The sequence below is a fragment of the Theobroma umbraticum genome, unplaced genomic scaffold (assembly GCF_002168275.2).
Source record: "Theobroma umbraticum cultivar Fairchild unplaced genomic scaffold, ASM216827v3 scaffold_50.0, whole genome shotgun sequence".
NCBI classification, from domain to species: Eukaryota; Viridiplantae; Streptophyta; class Magnoliopsida; order Malvales; family Malvaceae; genus Theobroma; species Theobroma umbraticum.
Genome location: NW_018397261.1, coordinates 4,935,658 through 4,948,489, shown reverse-complemented (window position 1 = coordinate 4,948,489; position 12,832 = coordinate 4,935,658). Strand labels below are relative to the sequence as shown.

General features: G+C 37.7%; 4 protein-coding genes across 4 annotated transcripts; 1 reads left to right on the top strand and 3 right to left on the bottom strand.

Moving 5' to 3' along the window:
• Positions 1-1,036: 1,036 nt before the first annotated feature.
• On the top strand, positions 1,037-4,898 carry LOC110418747 (putative kinase-like protein TMKL1). The gene is made up of 2 exons (XM_021431552.2): positions 1,037-1,945; positions 3,001-4,898. The coding sequence occupies exons 1-2, from the start codon at positions 1,459-1,461 to the stop codon at positions 3,591-3,593; spliced, it is 1,080 nt and encodes a 359-aa protein (XP_021287227.1). The 5' UTR covers positions 1,037-1,458; the 3' UTR covers positions 3,594-4,898.
• A 611-nt stretch (positions 4,899-5,509) lies between these two features.
• On the bottom strand, positions 5,510-6,726 carry LOC110418007 (F-box protein At5g07610-like). Its single transcript, XM_021430622.2, has 2 exons — positions 5,731-6,726; positions 5,510-5,542 (listed from the first exon to the last, which is right to left on the bottom strand). Exons 1-2 carry the CDS (start codon positions 6,718-6,720, stop codon positions 5,510-5,512), a joined length of 1,023 nt encoding a protein of 340 aa, XP_021286297.2. The 5' UTR covers positions 6,721-6,726.
• Positions 6,727-7,749: 1,023 nt separating this feature from the next.
• LOC110418602 (F-box protein At5g07610-like) lies at positions 7,750-9,243 on the bottom strand. Its single transcript, XM_021431380.2, is given in 3 exon segments — positions 7,750-8,294; positions 8,297-8,764; positions 8,767-9,243. Coding segments are annotated over 3 exon segments (1,380 nt in total). The 5' UTR covers positions 9,134-9,243.
• Positions 9,244-10,071: 828 nt separating this feature from the next.
• LOC110418385 (ubiquinol-cytochrome C chaperone family protein) lies at positions 10,072-12,630 on the bottom strand. The gene is made up of 7 exons (XM_021431098.1): positions 12,339-12,630; positions 12,040-12,253; positions 11,743-11,909; positions 11,484-11,608; positions 11,052-11,112; positions 10,617-10,665; positions 10,072-10,458 (listed from the first exon to the last, which is right to left on the bottom strand). Exons 1-7 carry the CDS (start codon positions 12,501-12,503, stop codon positions 10,382-10,384), a joined length of 858 nt encoding a protein of 285 aa, XP_021286773.1. The 5' UTR covers positions 12,504-12,630; the 3' UTR covers positions 10,072-10,381.
• Between the last annotated feature and the right edge of the window lie 202 nt (positions 12,631-12,832).

Genomic DNA, 12,832 nt, shown 5'->3' with positions numbered 1-12,832 from the left:
GCAATGAGAAAGAATTATGGGCCAGCTTTGGTCCCGAATGCAATTGAAGGTTCTTAATTTTATACCATAACAATATCATACGGACATCAATGAATTTGTATTGCCATTATCACAAATGGGCCACCAATGGAATCAAATCATTCTTATGATAGAATTTTTGCCAAAAATTAAAAAAAAGTAAAAAAGGGTCTTAGCCCAAACAAAAGAAAAAGAAAAATAAAACTAAAAATAAGCAAAAATAAAATAAAGTCTGACAATCACTTCTGTTAGCATATGAATCAAAGTAGCTGAAGAAAGTGGGACTTAGGTAAGGTATGGTCCGGCATCTTAAACCTTTTGTTTCCTTTGTCCTTTACAATCTCCAGTCCAATCTTTTGCTTTTCAATTTGTAGAAAGAAATATACTAAAGTTTTCTTATTTTTTATTGAAAGCCGCATTTGTGAGTAACAAGGGGGAGGAGGGTCCATGTGTCCCTAAAATCAGACCAGTAAGCTAAGCGCTACCCTGTTTGAAAAAGGGTAAAAGGCTGCTTGCTTCAATGTTTAGGCTTATGTTAGGCAGGTTCTCTTAACATGAGATATTTTGTCCTCGATATTTGCTGCTTTTGAGGTTTATCATTGGAAGATTGGATGTCAAGAATGTATTTTTTTTTTAACCTTTAATTTGAACTGTTTCTAATTATTATTAATGCCATTATGTTGATCGTCTAACTGTGTTGTAAACTCAAGTGCACATTGATTAGAGTTGTTGAATTTTTATAGCAGTGGATTATTTTATGAACATGTTATTAAAAGAAAATTTTGGGTAAAAAAGTTGTGCTATTTCACACCAAAACCAGTTAAGAATGTGCTATTTTATAAACCCAAAGATACATATACGGATTCTGAGAAATGTGTATTACCCACTTTAAACGTTCTTAATTAGAGAAATGTAAAAGGATAACCATAACTGGTATGATTTTACATCCATTACTTGAGCTTGCTGTAATTCTATGGAGCTAGGAACCAAAACAAGAAAAGCCATGGGGCAGTTCTGCCAAATTTACACCAACAGCGCCAACAAAATGGTCAAACAAGGTAGTAAAGCTTCACATGGCAATTGCTCTTAATTCTCTTCTTCCTACCAATTTTTGACTCTGCACATGCATTAACCCCTCAGCCCTCCTCCTTCTCTCTCTGTCTCTCTTCCAGTGCAAAGGAAGTCTCAGAGTTCAAATTTTCATCCTCAAAATAGTTCCTTAGAATCTTTGGTTCCACACCCCACACAAAGCACAAGGTTCAAATCTATCTACAAGTTCTTGTCTCCTATACCCGACCTGTCCCTAACAAAAGAAATTTCCACTCAAAACGCAACTTTCTATTTTAATATCTAAACACTGCACTACCCGGATCTTCACTTGCTAGCCGAGCTGCAAACCTTGTCTGTGAAAACCATAAAAGAATCAAAAATTTTGATGAAATGAAAAACACCAACATGTTGAAACTAGCTCTCGCATTGTCTTCAACAGCTTTCTTGTTCATTCTCGTACTTATCATCTTCTTTTACCGCAAAAGAACATCGAGGAATGACCAGGTGGGTGACATAGAAAGCAAAGAGCAGAAGCATGAAGATGAGTCACAAATAGAGGACTTGATCACTTTCAGCGGCGGACAAGACCTCACCATCTGTGACATTCTCGATGCTCCTGGTGAAGTGATTGGAAAGTCCAACTATGGAACCTTGTACAAGGCCTTGTTGCAGAGGAGCAACATGGTCAGATTGCTTCGGTTTTTGAGGCCAGCGTGTGCCTTGAGAGACGAAGAGTTTGGGGATGTGGTTCAGCTGTTGGGGTGCATTAGACATCCCAATTTGGTGCCTCTTTTGGGATTTTATGCTGGGCCTAGAGGAGAGAAGCTTCTTGTTCATCCTTTTTATTGGCATGGCAATCTGGCTCAGTTAATCAGAGGTGAGTCCTTTTTTTCTTCAGTTCTGTTCATTTCATTTTGATGCTTGGGGTTTGGAAGAAAATGCACAAAAGAGTTTAGACATTGATCGAACAGTTGAGGTTAAATTCAGTTACTTGGCCTAGTTGACTCGAGTTCTTATTTATTTTCCGAAACACAAGATTCAGTTTTTTCTTTATTCTCCCATCAATCAAACAAGGTTTTGTTTCTTGCCAAGTTTTCTCATTTTCTAGGAACAATGGAATAAAAAGGAAGACGGATTCTCCTTTTGATCTCCCTAAAGCAGAAAATCCAAAGGAAAAATTGATTTCATACAGGATTCAATTCGCATACAAAATTATTAACTAAAATTTGACAGTAATTCTAGATTTGAAGCAGGGCAAATTAATAATTAAAATATAAGGATTATTGAAAAGCTTTCTGTTTGCTATCTGGGTTTTTTTCCATTCATGGGTATATTTTAAGGCTTTCCAGTTCAAACTCTTCTTCATTTCAACTTTTTTTTCGCTTATAGTTTAAATTACAAGAAAAAAAAAACTATCTTCTTATTTGAAGTAGACTAAATTCGTATATTGTAAAAAATTTGACATTTATTTGTTATTATTATTATTATTATTATTATTTTATCATATTGAGATATGGGTTTTTGTAGAGGTTTATTTATTATGATTTTAATTGAAGGGAAGGGGAGATGGGGTGTGGTTTACCGAGAAGTCCTAACCTGCATTAAAATTGTTTATGAACTTTGTTTTGTCTGTCTGTAGACTATACATCCCCTTCACACGCATTGGCTAGCATCCATTAGTGTCATTGCTGCATATATTTATACGTCGGCACCAACCTTTGTCCTTTTCCCTTCCCTTTCCATAATTCTATCTCCATGAGAATAATGCTTTGAGTTTACCCTTCTATAGTTTTCCGATAATGTTCAACAACCAAAATCAATTTTGTTTTCAACTGATTCGAATGCTAAAGTAAAAGTTGAAATCTTCTTTCTGCATGATTCCTTTTAGTTAGAATGTGTAAGATTTTGAATAGACTATGCTTTTCTGGGCAGATGGGAATGGGGAGTGTCATAGATGGACCATAATCTATAAGATTTCCATTGGTATGGCCAGAGGATTGGATCATCTACACACTGGGTTGCAAAAGCCAGTAGTCCATGGAAATCTTAAGTCTAAGAACATACTTTTGGATCGCAATTACCAGCCATATCTCTCGGATTTGGGCTTATATCTACTCTTGAATCCTACCTCTGCCCAAGAAATGCTTGAAGCTTCTGCAGCCGAGGGCTACAAAGCTCCTGAGCTCATCAAAATGAGGGATGCAAGCGAAGAGACTGATATATACAGCCTTGGGGTCATCTTTCTTGAACTACTTTCGGGAAAGGAACCAATAAATGAAAAGCCAACCCCTGATGAGGATTTTTATCTGCCAAACTTCATGCGAAATGCAGTTCTAGACCATAGAATTAGCGATCTGTATCATCCAGACATACTTCTTCGGAGCAGCAATGATCAGGGGAACCCAGTTGCTGAAGAATCCATCCTTAAATTCTTTCAGCTTACCATGGCTTGTTGTTCTCCTTCTCCTTCTCTTAGACCCAATAGCAGACAAGTGCTCCTGAAGCTTGAAGAAATTGGAAAGTAGAAGCTCGTGCATTCATTTTGCAGGAATATTTATGAACAGGGGCATTGGTATTAGTTCATTGTTCGATTGATGTCAGGCTAAATTTCTAAATTTAGATTTTATGAATTGCATTTGATGGTCGCAGTAATAGTGGTGACAATGACAATATTGATGTCTACGGGAACAGTAAAAAGGGTTACTCTTGAAGCAAAAAGGTTGAATATTTGCTACGTGACCAGGGTTTTATAATTGATGATATTGACATTTGTAAAGAAAGTTTCTTCTCAGGGTACTCTACTAAAGCAAAAGTGAAAGTCTTAGCCATCCAACCAGGATTGCAGAATTTGTGATTGGGTTTGTCGGATTGCTGGATTTCTTTATTATCAAAGTACCTCTATGACAAAATAAATGTTCCAATCTGGCCCCAGTTAAGAGAGACAAAGGCATGTAAATTTGAAACAATTGTTATGTCAGTCCTACTATCCCTATAGTTGGATCTCCATGGATTTTTGGGTTATTGCCTTAACCATCAAGTGGATATAGAGCAACAGAAATACTGGAATGAAGCGAGGTGCTTGGCAGTTGCAATAGGGGATTTCTGGTCAGTTCCCATGCTCTGCAGGTCAGCTTCCAGCCTTTCCAAGAATAGATATGATGGACATAAATTTTTAATCCCATGTTTGGTGGCTTGCTTAATCTTTGGCTCCTCCCTTGGATAGCAACAGCATTGTCATTTTGATAGCTGACTAGATTTTTCCTTTTTTTTTAAAAAAAAATTGTATTCTCATTGATTATCTCTTATCTTAGCGAATCCTTAATTGTATATTCAACTAGCTATGTAGGCCAATTTATATTCAATCAAATCTTTGCTGCGTATTTGTGTATTGTAGTGTCCCTATCTTTTAGCTGGCACAGGGAGTTAAACGGACAATGGGAGCTGGGTAGGTGAGCATGCATCTGATTGGAATAGCAGAATAACTTGTTGAGCTGTGATGGGGATTCATTCAATTTATTCCCGGAACAGCTACAACCACTTTTTTAGATTGGCAATTTTGGTCAAATAGTCCCCTGAATTCTGCACTAGATTGTCATCTGGCACCATATAAAACTTTTTGTGGACCCTTGCCCTCTTCCTCCTTTTTTTTTTTCTACCCAAACAATGAGACAATCTGTAAATGTCCTTGGTTGACATGGTAAATGCCTATGAGCAATACCCTTTGTTCCGCTCATGCAACCTTTGTCTGCTCCAAAACATTTGGAATATACATTGCATTAGATTCACACTTGTCAGTTTTCTTAGTTTGGTTGTGTTTTGTTATGCTTTGCCAGTTTGCATTCACAGCTTTGATTGTACATAACTGGTCACTACAAATCTAATCAACTTTAACATTTGTCTAAGCTTTTTGCCCTTCCAATAGTTTTTTCTTTTCTAGAACATCCACTTTTTTCATTTTGCACCCAAGCTTTCATGATTCTTGAGTACCATTGCAAAATAAGTGCCGCAAACACCGGTAATGAGCATCATCTCCCACAAGCATCTTGGACTTTTGTGGGAAAAAGTGTTTCTTCTAATTTATCCATTGAATAGAAACATTTTCCTCACTCTGAATTTCATATAGCTTGTGAGAGTGATTTTGAAGTTATACTTTTACCTATTTGCTACTCGAAACAGATTATTAATCATGGACTGATGCGTAAAACCCTTGCATTGTTGAAGATAATTGAGCTAGCATACGTACAACCAGCCATGAAATTAGCCATCTTTTCATTTATAATTTAATTCTTATACCAGAAAAAAGAAACAGTCAAAATTGACAGAAGGAAAGGCAGACCTCCAGCTAGCTGGTCTACAAGAAGCTTGAGCAACCCATAATCTATCCTACATTTGCTAATGGCCGACTTCCTACACGGGAGAAAGTCGATGAGGATACACATCCTTACCTTTTCGACGTTGCTACATCCCTCAATGTCTGGTTGCCAACCAGAGCAAAATTCTTGAGCAATGTGAGAGTTCCATCTTTGAAACTGTAGGAAGATTGACCTACCACGGCGGAGGGAGGCAGGGGGCCGGCGGGAGGAGATCGAGTGGGGTCACGATGCCGGTCGGTCGAGCCGGGGGGGGGGGGGGGGACGGGCCAGTCTGGCAAAGAGGGCAAACATGGAGGAGGGAGGGGAGTTGGATGGCTTTGGAAAGCGGTAGGATGCGCTTAGGCGGTGTATGCAACACCATGAATGACCCTTCACTTTCTTTACAAACAACAGCTAGTACTCTAAATGCATGGTAATCCCAATCTGATGGATGAGCGTAGCTACGAGTCATCTCTGGATATGCCGATATAAGTGCTTTGAGGTCGACTCGGTACTTCACAAACCACCCGGAAAAGTCTTTTTCCATCTCATAAACATCAAACTGCCGGGTACTATGCCTGCCATTGGTCAAGATAAGATGCAGGCGGCCTCCGAGCTCTCTAAAGTATCTGCACTTGGGCTGTTGGCCCCAGTCATCAGGAATTTCAGGCATTGGAATTTCTCGAAATCTCTCTTGATCAACATCAAAACAAAGGAAATTCATAGAGTAACTCATCCAATAAATGGCACCACAACAATAGGCCCATCGACTGTAATTAACCTTGGGAATTTCACTAGAGAAACTCCAAAGTTGAGTTTCAGATGAGTATATCTCCAACTGGTAAAGATGAGGAGATGACCTTGAGCTCCGAACAAAAACAACTTTGTAATAGCTCGATCTCGAGGGATCAAAAGCTAAAATAACACAAAAAATAGTGTTTGGAATTCTGTTGCCAGGCTGGGGAAGGATAGTGTATTTGTTGGTCGTGGGATTGTAAATGTAGTAGTTCCGATTATGTTCTCCAGTCCGGCGGTTGCTGCGGCACAACAAGAAGCCATTGCAAGATTGTAAAATACTGACGCCTGCAGAGTCATCAGCGAAAGTGAGAGATCTGATTGGATCACGAGCTGGTTTTCCATCTAGTGGAAGGAAGTGGTATTTAGGCTTGTTTGAATAAGGCGGCACCCGCAAGAAGAGGGCAGAGGGAAATTTTGAGCTCCCATCAATGAGAATATCATCGTCATTGCCTATCATCTCTGCTGGTTTGGTGTGTGAGTTTTGAACTTCCTGTCTTTTCATGGAGGTCATTTCTTATACAGCTTCAGATGCAATCTTGCAAGTTCATCTCGTTTATAATGCTCTCAGTGGCTTGAATTCTTGTTGAGTTGCTTAGAATATTAATATGAGAAAAGTCATTGGAAGTTGTTCTGCAATTGCCAAGCAATTGTTACTTGGAAGATGGCGCAGCACCTTGGTATGCATTAAAAAAAAATTATCAGGGACTAGGATGGATTGACCGGTAGATTCTTGCATGAAAACCGGCATAAATTTCAGCAAGCCAGTTAATGTTAAAATGGGGTGGGTGGTATAAATAAAATTGCCCCATTTATCCCAAAAAAAAAAAAGGAATAAGAAAGTCAATTTTCATATTAGCAATTTAGCACCAGTTGATCACTGTTCTCAAACATATCGTTTAAAGTTTGGAGAAGGTACGAAGACTTGGGGTTGACATGCAAATTGATATTATGATTTTTCACCTTCAGTTCATTTTTCTTCCATGAAATTTCATGGCACGTTTCAGTCAGTTTCATCTGACGTAATTGGGTTTTTTGATTTGGATGATTTCAAGCTGTCGTTATCCCATCATCAGCAAACATGGTGGCATCTCCAAGTCTTTCTACCGATGGTATGGTTAAACTTCCAGGGGTTTCATCTGGCTCAATAGAAGCAGTTTGGATTCAACATATTTTCTTTAATAACGAGGGACCCATCTGCCTCTTTACCAGTGTTTTCTTTGGCCAGAAATTTTGGACTCAAATTTTCTGTAACATTTGACCAATTAAAGTATTGCTTTGCAATAGTAGACCTCGGGTCGGCGCCCTGGTTTGAAGGGAAACCTGGCTATTGGCTCTGAAATTCACGAGCACTTTCATGTCAAGTGACTCAGATATTTCAGATGCGCCAGCTTTCAATTGAAAAAGAACTTTTACTAATCAAACCCCAGTTACTGGTTACATTTTCCAAGATATGGAGCCACAACAAACACGCAGAAAAACTTGTAGAAAACGATAATTGGACTCCAAAACTTTTCCAACATAGATTATATGGTCAGACGCAAGCAAAGCTCTCAGTGAATTGATAAGCATCATAACAGTCAAATTCCAGTGAACCGTCATCCCCAACTCTAGTACGAGGAGGAGCAAAATCATGAAGCTTACTGAAACTACCATCCTTGAAATTGTACCGTATGGCTTTGTTGGGTAAGTGCGGCACCAAAAATGAGTCCTCATCAGTTTCTTCCTGAACAGCACTGAGTATTGAAAATGCATAAGAATGCAAGTCTACCGGATCAACATCGTCCCTAGCCATCTCAGGAATTGCTGCTGCAATTGGATTAAGATCAACTTGGTATTTCACAAACAAGCCAGAGTAGTCTCTCTCCATCTCATACACATCAAACTGTAAAGTGTCCGACCCAGAGACTTCAATAAGATGCAAATGGCTCCCTGATTGTCCAAAATATCTATATAGCCGCACATCTCCAATGACGTGGGGCATTGGCAAATCTCTGATTCGCTCTTCCTCGACATCAAAGCAGAGTGAATCTCCCCAGTCACTAAGCCAGTGAATTGCACCGTTCCAGAAAACACCATTTTGAATTGTACATTGATTGGTGCTGCGAAAGGACAACCGGAAGGCCTCCAGGGCCCGGTTCTCGATGGGTAAATCTCTATCTGGTAATGATCCGGTAAATCAGAATCGCAATTCCTGATGCAAATCACTTTGTAATGAGGTGACTTTGAAGGATCGAAAGCTAAACTGACACCAAAAGTATTCCTCGAAGACCTGCCACGTGGTACTGGACTTAGTCCAGGAAGTACTGTGTATTGCTTTGTAGTAGGATTGTAAATGTAATAAGTTGTCTCTGGACGATTAGCAGGAAAGCTACAACATAACAAGAGGCCGTTACAAGATTGCAGGATTCTGATCCCTGATGGGTCGTCAACAAAAGTGAGAGGCTGAAAGGGAGCACGAGAGGGTTTGGGAGCAAGATTTATAAAGTCATATTCTGCTTTAGTTTGACCTGAAAGACGGCGCACAAAGAGGCCCGAGATAGTTCTACCATCGTATTTGGGATGAGACAAAGCCAGTGTTTGGATACGGTCTTGAATTTGAGGAGGCATTTTAAAGGTAGGCAGAGAAGGATTAGAGTCAAGATGTTATCATCGCTGGCTATCAAATCAGCAGATGATGATGACAAAAGTTGATAAGAATTTGAAGAGGATGCCCTGCTTCTCTTAGTGGAAAGCATTTTGGTTGGGAAATTTGAGAGCAAGGTCTTGTGATTTCTTTCTGTTTGGACTTGTTCTAGAGTGCATCCATATATATATATATATTGTTCAACTTCTTTTGTTTCAGTTCTCTTCTTTGCAGGAAGATTGCAGGGTAAGACAGGTGCAGATGATTCCCAAGTACGCTTGAGACTTGACATTCTGGTTGTGGGCTTCGTTTTTCTCTAGTCAATGCTCTATCAAGCACAACGTTATTTATATCGATTCGTACGAAGGACAATCTAGAATTTGTGGCTCTAATTTTGTTTGTAGTAAGATCTAATCATATAAATTTTCCATATAAAATTAAAAAACTTAGCAGCCCTTCTCCATCCCAAACAAACAGTTGGAACTGTCAAAATTCCCACTTTTCTAGATTGTGTTTCAAAATTCCCATTCAAATATTATAATGAGCAAAAAAAAAAAAAATCTACCGTTTCAATTAATTACAAGTATAGTTATTTTTTTGTTTCTTTTGAAAATTAGTATCATTTCATTAGCAGAACAGGGTAAACCCTTTACGAAAAACAGAGTATTATGCAGCAGTTATTTTCTTAGTGAATTTCTTGTTTAGCTATATATATATATATATATATATATATATATATATATACATATAGATTATGTTGGAAGATATAAAAAGAAACATAGCATAAGCCAGAAGCACAACATAGAAAATTTCATAAACTAACTTAAAATAGTAAAGAAAAATTTAAAATTCTAACTAAAAAAAATAAAGAAAATAAGACATATACTGAATGGATATATCCAAAAGAAAACTTCTCAAACTTAGATTTAAGTACTCCATTGGCTAATTTTAACAGAAAACCAACCACCTAAATTAAAGGAACTAGATATAGCTTTATTTGTTTAATATAATAATTAACTATGCAATATGGTTTAACAATAAAAAATTATTTTCATTATACGATCGTTCTTTATTATTAAAAATTAAAATTTTAATAAAAAAATTATAATGTTTACATCTTAAATTATCCATGTGCGAGGTACAAATAACAAAAACTAATTTAGATTAAAAAAACAGAAGCAAGAATTGTATTATATTTTGTTTTTACCCCAAATACAGAAATCAACTACATTTTGGAATAGAAAAAATAATTACTATTAAATATTAACTGTATTACAATCACATTTTGTTGCATAATCTGCAATTAATGCCACAAATGAATACATCAATTTCTTGCTCAAAAACCCTCTTGCTGTAATGAAATAATTAAACGCTGGCAAAATAGTTTAACTGTGATATGAAGACTTTACCAGCATAGATTAGCATGAGCGACCATTATTTCATTCTTTTAATTTTGTTTCCCTCTCTTCCCCTCCCTTTTGCCTAAGTAGAAGCAATTCTTGGAAACTTGAATCCTCACATCAGAAAGTGGGAACACTTTCTACCTTCTCATAGGATCAGGTGAGCTGTTTTCCAATGAGGTGAAAATGAAGTTCCCAGAAAACATGGCTTCCTTATCTGCATATCAAATGCCAAAATTTAGGTTAGCATGAGGCGTTGGATTCAATGATATCTACTGGATCATTTTCAAAAATCAGAACTCCACGTGCCCATTAAATAACCAAAACAAACAACCACCATTTATGAGTTAGTTGGATAGACAAAACATAACCTACCAGTTAAAGAGAGGCAAGTGACTTCACGACGAACATACCTTGCCATTGCCTGCAGACAAAAGTGTAAAGACTCAGTCATGCTATCCTTTCAACTCCACATAATAAAACTAGGGAGAGTGTGGGGGGAATTTGATAAATGATAATTCAGAGGAAAATTTCTGACTCTCTTAACCCACGGATATAGACCACAATGGCAGACAAGATAAGCATCCAAGTCAGAACAACTCTAGAGATAAACTTATGGTTGCTCATACTGTATTTCACATTATGCTAAATGACCATAATGACTCTTCTCCAGCATGTAGAAATTTAAATATACTGGCATTGCTTCTATTTCAAAAGAAACTAAAGAAAATACTTCAGAAGTAAAATGAACCAACACCACAACTTACATCACTATTAATTACAACAACAAAAGAAAAGATGAGAACATACCTGGACTGTACGTAATGCAGCAGCATCTGGTTTAGATGTTCCATCATCAGAAAAGACATTCCTGCAAAATGTCAAACCAATGTTGAAAATGAGGAGCAATTGCATTGGCCAAGATGCCTCCCAAATGGTGATGCAAGTAACATTGGGTTATGTTAAGCTTAAGCAGAGGTGAGAACTGCTATAACTTTCAGCTCCAGCCAAACTGGCCCAGGAGGCCATGATTAATCAAAACAAAGTTTGAGCTGAATGCAAAAAACCAGGTTTCAATATAACAAATTTCATCCCACTAGTAACGTTCTAATAGTAGGCATATCAACTATTAAATAAAACTGAAACTCATTGCAGGAGCATAGAATTAGTAACAAGTTGCATTGAAGACTATTGTCAAAAATTTTAAACAACTGCCAGATCAAGTTCTGATAAAGATCTTACCGCCATATGATGTCTGTTAGCTCCTCCTGTTTAGCCTCTGGAAGCAATGCAGCATCATAGGCAACAATGTTTCCATAGAATATCTTCTCCAATTCTTTCATCCACTTTGTCAAAAGTAAGTTAACCTGCCATTCCAATGATGATAAACTAGCTGCAAATGACTATTCTAACCAAATAAATACATGATAAAGCTTCAAAATGGTATCTTCATCGATAGCATGCTATCCACATTGAAATAACTCCTACACTGATGACATACCCCAGCTTTAGATACTCTAAGCTCAACATCATGATTGTAGATCTCATAAAGGTGCTGTCCTAATTCAACACCGTCTTTTCCTTCTGCTTTTAAGCGGCGTAAGCAGAGCCACATATGAAGTACAAGCAGAGAAAATGTCATTTTGAAGGTCTTCTCCAAGTTAAATACTGAACCAAGAAAGATATGGGTTTTAATTTATATCACTCATGAAGCCAATGCTAATATGACAGTCGAGAAAGCAAAATTATGAAATTTAACAAAAATTAAATAAATACATAAATATAGCAGACGACAGACCTTCATATATAGCAGGTTCATCAACTTGTGAAAGGACGCGCCGGTATATCACATTTGCCCCTCGAATAGACTTGCTTTGTTTACTATAGAAGAGCATCATCTTGAGAATAATAAGCTTAATGCCCTCATACTTAGGGTCTTCCACTCTGAGGGGAGAGTCTGGGGCCAAAGCCAATGAACAAGGCTTAGACCAAAACATTTTATCCAAATTTACCTGTTCCAAAACAACAACCCGGATCATCAGGCAGAGTTTTATTCGTTTAAACTCGAAATGGGTAGCTTTGAAAGAAACAAATTACCGTTGATCTGGTAGGAAAAGATTTGTCGGGGGAATCAGGGGCAGCAGGCGCTACAGCTGCATAGCTCTGGCGACCAATCATACTAAAATCTTTCCCCAGTTCAATGGAGTTTAATGAGCGCAGCTTTGAGAGATGCGCCAAAGCTCTGTTCCATCGAGGTAGCATTTTCTTTTTCCGACGAAATATGGATTTCTTCAATGACCAATGGACTTTTGTGAAAGTTTGTTTGTTGCTTCAGCTTTCAAAGCCCTAAACCCTTCTTCTTCCCATCCGGACGACAGCAGAATGGCAAATTTAGTAAATCTTGCGGTGCATATTACCGCATCAGACGATCTCAATGAAAAAAACGCTAGATTCATCCACGTCAGCTAAGCAAAAGTGAGATTTCCTATTAAGATAGTTACCACAGTAACAAAAATATTTTACTTCTACCAATTCTTTTAGATACTACTTCTTTTATCATAAAACTTTAATTTTAAACCCTTTAAACCATA